The 9,034-nt window shown below is 36.0% G+C and overlaps 1 protein-coding gene across 1 annotated transcript; it reads left to right on the forward strand.

Annotated features, from left to right (window-relative positions):
- The first annotated feature begins 1,525 nt into the window (after positions 1-1,525).
- LOC127182400 (E3 ubiquitin-protein ligase TRIM39-like) lies at positions 1,526-5,874 on the forward strand. Its single transcript, XM_051137700.1, has 7 exons — positions 1,526-1,645; positions 2,194-2,747; positions 2,882-2,968; positions 3,536-3,769; positions 3,861-3,999; positions 4,614-4,649; positions 4,799-5,874. Exons 2-7 carry the CDS (start codon positions 2,196-2,198, stop codon positions 5,401-5,403), a joined length of 1,653 nt encoding a protein of 550 aa, XP_050993657.1. The 5' UTR covers positions 1,526-1,645; positions 2,194-2,195; the 3' UTR covers positions 5,404-5,874.
- Positions 5,875-9,034: the final 3,160 nt, after the last annotated feature.

Consider the following 9,034-nt stretch of genomic DNA (forward strand, 5'->3'; position numbering starts at 1 on the left):
GTTAGGAGGACGTGCTGACGACGCTGTGAGATGGTATTTTCAGGGCTCTCAAGTTTTAGAAAAAGTTTGGAGTGAGATTATATCTGTTAGTAGAGGAGTCACTCAAATATTTGCAGCAGCGGCCCCTCGGCCCCACGCAATTCTCTCCAGTTTTTGCTAGAAGTTAAATTTTTATCTATGGTTCATAATTGACCAGCACAAAATAGAAACTATAACAACTGGTAAGTTTGATTGATTGATTTGGGTTTATGTATATGCTTTATTTTTTAAGATGAACTGTTTTTTTTCCAAGGCATTGTTAGATGCCAGTGTTTCCAGTCATAGTTTAGGATTTGATTATAAAAATGGTATCATAGCTATTAAACTATATCTTCTGATTTTAAATCTGTATTTAACCTAACCTAACCTAGGTGCTAAAGTTTGATTTTGTGGTGGCTGTGCTTTAAAATTAAATTATAATCTTAATTTAAGTGATGAAGGATTTTGTAAGTCTGACAGTAATTAGTGTTGAGTGCTATATACTCTACGGTTAACCCTGTCTGCTTTAAAAGTTTCAAATGGATCAACAGTTGAAAACTTTAGTTAGAAATTTAGAAAAGTAATCAAATGTAATCAGTTACATTACTTTTAAAGCAGCTGAAATACACTACTTATTACATTTTAAATAGGGTAACTTGTAATCTGTAACCTATTACATTTTCAAAATAACCTTCCCAACAATGTTGATACATTTAATGTATTTTTGAAATATATATAAAAATTATTTGGATGAATTTGTGTCTTTTATCAGATTTACCAATTTTCAATTATCCTTAGTTTCCAGTAGCCAAAACTTAGTTAAAGCTCCTGAAGAGCTAATAATTTTGCATGAATTTGGCTGTATTCCCCAACATCAGCTCTCACTATCTTTGACCATAGACAAGTGATTTTGTCCAGGAATCGTAAAATTAAGGGGAAAAAAAAAACATTAGTAGGGGTTACCTACTGCATTTATTTTGTTAGTTTTTAGTAAATACAAAGGGCAATGTCCGCTGCACAAAATGCTTACACTGCGAGAGAAAGTGGCAGCCCCGCGACCGACGATTCCACCGCCTCGTCCCGTGTGTGCGCGTCCATGTTGCCTAGTGACGAATTTGACTGTAGCGGCCTCACGTAATTTACCCGAAAACAAAAAATTCTAATTAATGATATTTGCTGGTAGGTGGAATTTAACTGTCAAGACAGCTATGAACTCCCACTGCAAACCTGCGCCTCGTCTATTAACATTATATAGCGGGACAAGTTATACCTTACTCAGCGTGAGAAATACAAGGTGTGGCGTGAGAGCGTGTGAACTGGTTGAAATGCGTCTCACGGTGAATGCGTGAGACTTGAGAGCCCTGTATTTTGATGGTAATAAAATTATGGGCATGCGACGTCGTAGTTACGTTGCCAATTGGTAAATTATGAAATTACCAAAACTTACCAATCCATTACGTAACTGTTACGTCGTGTGTTAGCAGGGAGAATTGTATTTAAGCATTACATTTGATTGGTAGTAAATTAATTTTCTGTCTTTTTGTCACACAGCATAAAGAAACAGGAAGTAAATGACCTGCAGACACATTGCAGCTGAAAATCACATTTACATGGAACAAGATTAAAAGTATATTTTGTCGTACAATATATGTGACTCTGGACCACAAAACCAGTCTTAAGTAGCACAGGTGTATTTGTAGCAATAGCTAAAAATAAATTGTATGGGCCAAAATTATCAATTTTTCTTTTATGCCAAAAATCATTAGGAAATTAAGTAAAGATCATGTTCCATAAAGATATTTTGTAAATTTCCTACCGTAAATATATAAAAAATAAAATTTTGATTAGTAATATGCATTGCGATTTATTTTTAGTTTGTGGTTATATTTTTATTTGTAGTAAATAATATTAACGGTACTTTGTACTTGCTGTTTCTGATCACAACAGCAGATCATAGCTCAGACTGTCTTTATATTTAGTGAGTTTACGGCATTTCATACTATATATTAAGTTAAAAAGTAAAAACTTCTTGCTGAGAGAACTTTAACATTACTCTCTCTTAGCTGTTAATAACAGTGAAGAGTTGATCATCCATGTCGTAATTTCAAAATTTGTTGTACTGACGTTTAGACTATAGTAGCATAGGTGATTTATCTTCATGATTTTTCTTTCAAGTCATGTCATCCTCCAGTGGTCCACTGATTGAGGAGCTTCAGTGCACTATATGTCTGGACGTGTTCACTGATCCAGTCAGCACTCCATGTAGACACAACTTCTGCAAGACCTGTCTGAATAAACACTGGGACAACAGCCAGACCTGCAACTGTCCATATTGTAAAGAAACATTCAACCAAAGACCTGATCTCAAGATTAATACCACACTCCAAGAGTTTGTAGATCACTATAAAAAGAAAAGTCCTGAGAAAAAAACTGAAGTTCTCTGTGACTATTGTGAAGAAACACAGCTGAAAGCCCTGAAGTTGTGTCTGGTGTGTCAGAGCTCTTACTGTGAAACTCACCTGCAGCCTCATTTGAGAGTGGCAAGTTTAAAGAAACACAAACTGATGGATCCTGTGAGTAATCTGGAGGACTATATATATCAGAAACATGAGAGACCTCTGGAGCTGTTCTGTAGAGATGATCAGACATGTGTGTGTCTGATGTGCACTGCAACAGACCACAAGAACCACAACACTGTTCCTGTAGAGGAAGAGAGTGAAGAGAAGAAGGTAGAAGTTACTAACTAAAAAGTGCTAATGTCATTTTATTTATTCTTGTGAAATTAAAACAATTGCATAACTTTACTCAGAATACAGTGAATCTCTTTTACGATAAATGTGTCTGTGTTGTTCTTTGCCTATAGACTCAACTGCTGAAAGACGTGCAGCAGATGATCCAGGACAGAATCAAGAAGATTCAAGACATCAAACACTCAGCAGAAGTCAGAAAAGTGAGTTTAAAATAGTTTGATTGTGGTCCTCAGGGAGTCTTGATATACTCCTAAAATACAGTCAATAGCAGTGGGACTTTTCACTGTTTGTATCACTCCGCTTGTCTGTGTTTCTTCCATTCAGATTGTCGGTCTGTGTTTTAGGGATTTACAGTGACTCTTTATGCAGGTTACATCAATGCACCAGTGGCAATCAGTGATCTTTATGAGTGTCAGTATAATGTATTTAGATTTTAAATATTTTCGTTGGTTGGAGGAAATACAGACAAAGTTACTGACAATTTATTTAAATGTAAGGTACTTAATATTACTTTTTAACTTTTTTTAAACTGTTGTGTAAAAGTGATAGTAATATCACACTCATTGCTGGTCTGAATATTGATATGGCTGCGATTACCTGATCACCTAGTGAAGTAATATCGCACTTCTTCTCAATATGACACATATGGTGCGGTGTGAAGTTTAATGCTTCCCCGCAAAAAAAAACACTGAAACTGAGCAATAGTAACAATGATTCTTGCCTTAGCAAACACCACTAATAAGTTATTGATTGACTTACTTGAGTAGATAAACACAGAGAAGGAGAAAGCAGCCCATGTTGAGCTCTTCACTGATCTCATCCGCTCCACTGAGAGATGTCAGACTGAACTGCTGGAGATGATGGTGGAGCAGCAGAAAGCAGCAGAGAAACAGGAGCAGAAGTTAACTGAAGAGCTGGAGCATGAGATCATTGAGCTAAAGATGAGTAACACTGAGCTGGAGCAGCTCTCACACACTGAAGATCACCTCCACCTCCTACAGGTCAGTGAACATCTCTCTGATCAATGATAATGCAGTATATGACACCATAACACTCCCCATGCTGAAGGATTTCTCCTCTCTCCTGCTGTAGATTTATTCATTGCTGTGCAGCCCTACAAACACCAGGAGCTGGCCTGAGATCAGAATGAAAACTGATGAGAGTCTGGAGAATCTGAGGAAAGCTCTGACTCAACTGCAGGAAACTCTAGATGAGAAACTCATGCAAACTGGTATGTCAAATATACCACACAAATGTAATGTAGAATGAGTCCAAGCTGAAATAAGAGAAGTATGTGATCATGTGTTTGTGGCTCATTATCAGCACCTTACAGTTCTGGTCAAAGTGGGCAAGTCATTTTCATGTATAATTTCATAAAATTTGTAACAAATTCATCTTGTACTAAAAACTTCATTCCTGTAACCACAACCATGAGACTTGAGAAAAACATTAACTTTACATTACGGTTAGCAGTTGGAGAGAAGATTTGTACATGTTTTAAAAGAAAATCTAAATTATAGATATTATTGATAGACAGCTTTACAGTGCTGGGCTTTAGTTTTGAGTATAACATTTGAAAAATGTAATTTTTATAATGTCGTCTTTGCTGGTGAACTCCAGCACTTCCTTACGCCAAAACTGAGATGAATAACATCAGCCACAAAATATAATATAGGAAATATAAATGTATGTAATATTTCTCCCAGTAACTGTGAAGCAATGATGTTATGTTAATCTTGTAAACCATTTTCAGCATTTCAGTAATAAAGGTGTCCATATTTAAAATTGTGTGCCCATTACTGCAAAACGCAACAGTAACCATCTCATGATGTTTTATTGTTATAGTTTCTACAGAGCTGAAGTGGATGCAGCAGTATGCAGGTACATTGTGCTGTTTGTACTACATTAGATTACATTTATACTCACAGTTTCATTACTTCACTACAATCTGATTAAAAACTGAACTGAATACTACAAACATTATCATGAAATCTCTGTGAAGTTGCGATTCATATTCTCTGTTTTCTCAGTGGATGTGACTCTGGATCCAGATACAGCTAATCCATATCTCATCCTGTCTGATGACAGAAAACAAGTGAGACATGGAGAGATTAAACAGAAACTCCCTGAAAACCCAAAGAGATTTGATAGAGATGTCTGTGTCCTGGGAAAGGAGGGATTCTCTTCAGGGAGTTTTTATTTTAAGGTGCAGGTGAAGGGAAAGACTGAATGGGATTTAGGAGTGGCCAGAGAATCCATTAACAGGAAGGGAAAGATCCCACTGTGTCCCAGTTATGGATACTGGACTGTGTGGTTGAGGAATGGGAATGAATATGCAGCTCTCTGTGATACCCCTGTCTCTCTGTCTCTGAGAGTGAAGCCGCAGCGGGTCGGTGTGTTTGTGGATTATGAGGAGGGTCTGGTCTCCTTTTATGATGTGGAGTCCTGCTCTCATATCTACTCTTACACTGGTCAGTCGTTCACTGACAAACTCTATCCATATTTTAGCCCATGCAACAATGATGGAGGTGAAAACTCAAGCCCACTGATCATCACACCTGTCATACATGAATTTACACGCTTAACTGCAGTAGAAACACTAGATAAAAATAAGGATTATGATGATTATGATTAAAAATCAGAAACCTTTAATAATGTGTGTGCTGCTTCTCAGGTGATAAAATATTTTTTTCATGCCTTATTTAACAGTAAAAATGTCATTCTTATTTTAAAATGCTATTTTTTTCAACACTTATGGTTTTTTCAACACCATTTTCCCATCTTTTCCTGTCAAAGTGAAATTGCCTATAAAATGTTTATGTAAAAATTATATTAAAAACCAAACTATTAAATCTTCGATAAACGGTTTTATAAAGGTTATTTCAGTCATCTGTTACAAAATGTTCTGTGATATTACTGAGACATCAGTAAATGAAAATAGTAGTTACTGTGAGAGAATGGCGTCCTCTACTGGAGACTTTTGGAAATTACTGTATATGTAATCCAAGACTAAAATATAGAGGACTCAAGTGATTTGTACATTTATAACGTGATTATTAATGTATGTTTTTAGTAATGTTTCTACATATTTCAGCGTAGTTACATTGTTGTGTGTTTTTGACTTTTATAAGTTTTTACCAAGAACTCTCTTTCGGTCTGCCTTAGTGTATCTGATTTTTTTTTTTTAAATCAAACACTGATATCAAAGAACTCCCTGTGTTTATTTGCTTATTTGTTTATGTTATCCTGAGCTTGTAAAATTATAGTATCAGAACAGGTTTCCACAGCTCATCTGAACCCTGATCTATGAGGGTGACAGGCGTCCCATAACATCAGCTGTATCTATCAACATGTCTGCTGTATCTTTTCATCATGGGCTGATAGAAACATCAGTTCCAATACAAACAGACATACATGAAGCCAGCACACTGAATACAGTGACAAATGTAAATGTGTAAATACAGGAGGAGCTCTGACATCACTGGAGTTCGGTGAGAAATTCAGAGAAACTGAACTCACTAGATCAACAACAATACACAAGCCTGAAACAATCAACCTCTTTAAAACAACAGAATATTTCGTTGTGACCCTTGTGGAACTGGTAATCACAGGTAAGTGATAGATAAGAGAAAATGTCCTGAACAAGTTTGTAATGGAAGTGGTCTGGTTTAGTTGGGTTTATTATCATTAAACAGGAATTTGGAAGTTGAACAGAACCAGGTTACCAACCAAATACTCCATTACTTTAGTTGCACTGATATCAGAATTGTGTTAAAAGTATGTCATTTGACTGTTTGTAAAGCAAACAGTATATGTCCTGGGAAAAGAGGGATTCTCCTCAGGGAGATTTTATTTTGAGGTGCAGGTGAAGGAAAAGACTGACTGGACTGTAGGAGTGGCCAGAGAATCCATTAACAGAAAAGGAAGGTTCGCAGTGTGTACCAGTACTGGATTCTGGACTGTGGCTCTGAGAAATGAAAGTGAATATACAGCCTTTGCTGGTCCCTCTGTCTCTCTGTCTCTCTGTCTCTGAGAGTGAAGCCACAGCGTGTCGGTGTGTTTGTGGATTATGAGGAGGGTCTGGTCTCCTTTTATGATGTGGAGTCCAGCTCTCATATCTACTCTTTCACTGGTCAGTCTTTCACTGACAAACTCTATCTATATTTATGCCCATATCCAAACACTAGCGGTAAGAACTCAATCCCACTGATCATCACACCTGTCAATTACAATAACTGATTTTTCAGCACTAATATGAAAAAATGACTGTGAAAAATAAATGATGGAAAATAATTCATTATCACTGTAATCAGGTCCCCAGACATTGGTTTTCAAATATCTTGTAACTGACTGTGACTGCAACATTTGAACAACAGCAAAGGCAAAGTTTTCCAGTATATAACTTTTTTACAGCTTAAAACAAGTTATTATTTATGCTATTCTGTAACACTATTGATGCACAAATGACACACTTACAGCTAATGTTCACTAGGTGGCACCATATACTGTAGTTTCAAAAGAGAACATAGGGATGATATACAGCGAGTTTCATAGTCATGGAAAACCTGGAAACATTATGAAATTATAAAATAAATTGTACTAAAAATTGTGGTTGAAAAATAAAACTATGAAAAACTATGAAAACTAATAAAATGGATCATAAAAAGTTGTATGAAAGTCATGTACATTTCTTTATTGAATATATGAAGAGTTCAGATGCAAAACCAGCTAAAAGCCATCTTGCTCAAAAATGAGATAATGATGCTGAGTGAATGCTCTCGACACATATTATACGTCCATCAAATACTTTTTCTTCAAACTCGCTAAAATACCAGCCTCAGCCCAATCAGAAGTACCGGTACTTACATAGAAACCTATATATCTGAGCCTGATAAAAATGCATTTTTTAAAGAAAGACGTCAGATGGATTTAGCTGGTTTTGCATTCTTAAAATCTTTACTAATTAATAGTGATGTCTGGACCTCTAATTGGTTGAGCATTTTAATTTACGTTTTATCTTTTCACACATAGATGGTTTGAGTGTGTACCAGTGTATTCAACCCATGATTGGTTTGACGGATTGGTTACAATGATTAGTTCAGATGGTTTTAACAGACAGCAGGAGAAATGTTCCATCCACTGAGGATTAAGACACAAGATAAAACCAAAAGCCCCAGAGTACCACTTGAATAGGACCCAGAATCTCTCCTGGGAAAAAACAAGGCACAATTTTCGTATTTCTATAAACAGGGTCAGCTGCATCTGAGGGAAGAGTCATGAGAATATTTTAAACTAACGGATTAATGTTTATGAAGAGGGCTGGAAAGATTATGTCTGCTTTGTCATGTTTTTAATCCTCATATTTTTCATTCCTTTTTGAAAATAAAACCGAACTGCATTTATTTTAAAGTTAGTAAGGTTTTAAATAATAAAACAATAGATCTATAATTTGATGTACTACAACTGTGATTCCTCTGCCAGGACACCTGTGTGAACTTGAGAAGAACTGGCTTCATACATGCACAAAAAATCACCAGATGATTAAAAGACACTGAGCAAAAATGAAGAAGAAAAGTTAAGTTAGATTCTATTTAAGAGCAGGTATCTTGTATTTTGGATCAAATGCAAAGACATTTCATATTACAGACCTCACCTTTTAAAGATCACAATGTTTCCATCAACCCATCTTTTCCACTGGATGTGTGTGGAAAATCTGATGACAGTGATTAGTGCATCATTCTTCAAGTATTGAGCTTCTGGAACCAGTACATCCACACTAAGGTACCACCTGTACTTCCTTCTCTTTGTGCTTCACCTTTTCCTGCAGTGAGAAACCTGTAGTAATTCAGGCATTAATACATTTAGGAAATTACATGTTTCATGGTCATTTTTTAGAGCTTTTGTGTCCTTATTTGGGTAAAACATCTGTCAGAAATTTGGCATCTGGTAAAGGGGCAAAGAGTGAAGTAAAAATAAATGTTTCACACGAGATTCAAAATCAAACATAACTAAAAGCAATTATTAGAATTAACTTCACATGGAGGACTTGTCTGTTTTCGTTAGGAGACAGAAAGTGCTTAGCGATGTTAGGGTGGAGTGATATATACAGGATTAACTTAACCTTTAGGCCTACATCTTTCATCACAGAAATTTAGTTAGCAAAATTCAGTGTTAATGTAAGGAGGCCCATATATGGCAAGTAGCGTTGGTTACACCGATGCATTAAGAATTAATTTTTCAGGAAAATAATCTGACTAAACCTCAAA

The sequence above is a fragment of the Labeo rohita genome, chromosome 19 (assembly GCF_022985175.1).
Source record: "Labeo rohita strain BAU-BD-2019 chromosome 19, IGBB_LRoh.1.0, whole genome shotgun sequence".
In the NCBI taxonomy this organism is placed as follows: Eukaryota; Metazoa; Chordata; class Actinopteri; order Cypriniformes; family Cyprinidae; genus Labeo; species Labeo rohita.

What these genes read in the sequence shown, in the direction of transcription:
- LOC127182400 (XM_051137700.1), top strand. Translation starts at nt 2,196, where the DNA reads ATGTCATCCTCCAGTGGTCCACTGATTGAGGAGCTTCAGTGCACTATA. An exon ending in ATCACCTCCACCTCCTACAG is followed by an intron (nt 3,770 to 3,860) that starts GTCAGTGAACAT and finishes CTCCTGCTGTAG; the next exon opens with ATTTATTCATTGCTGTGCAG. An exon ending in TGAGAAACTCATGCAAACTG is followed by an intron (nt 4,000 to 4,613) that starts GTATGTCAAATA and finishes TTATTGTTATAG; the next exon opens with TTTCTACAGAGCTGAAGTGG.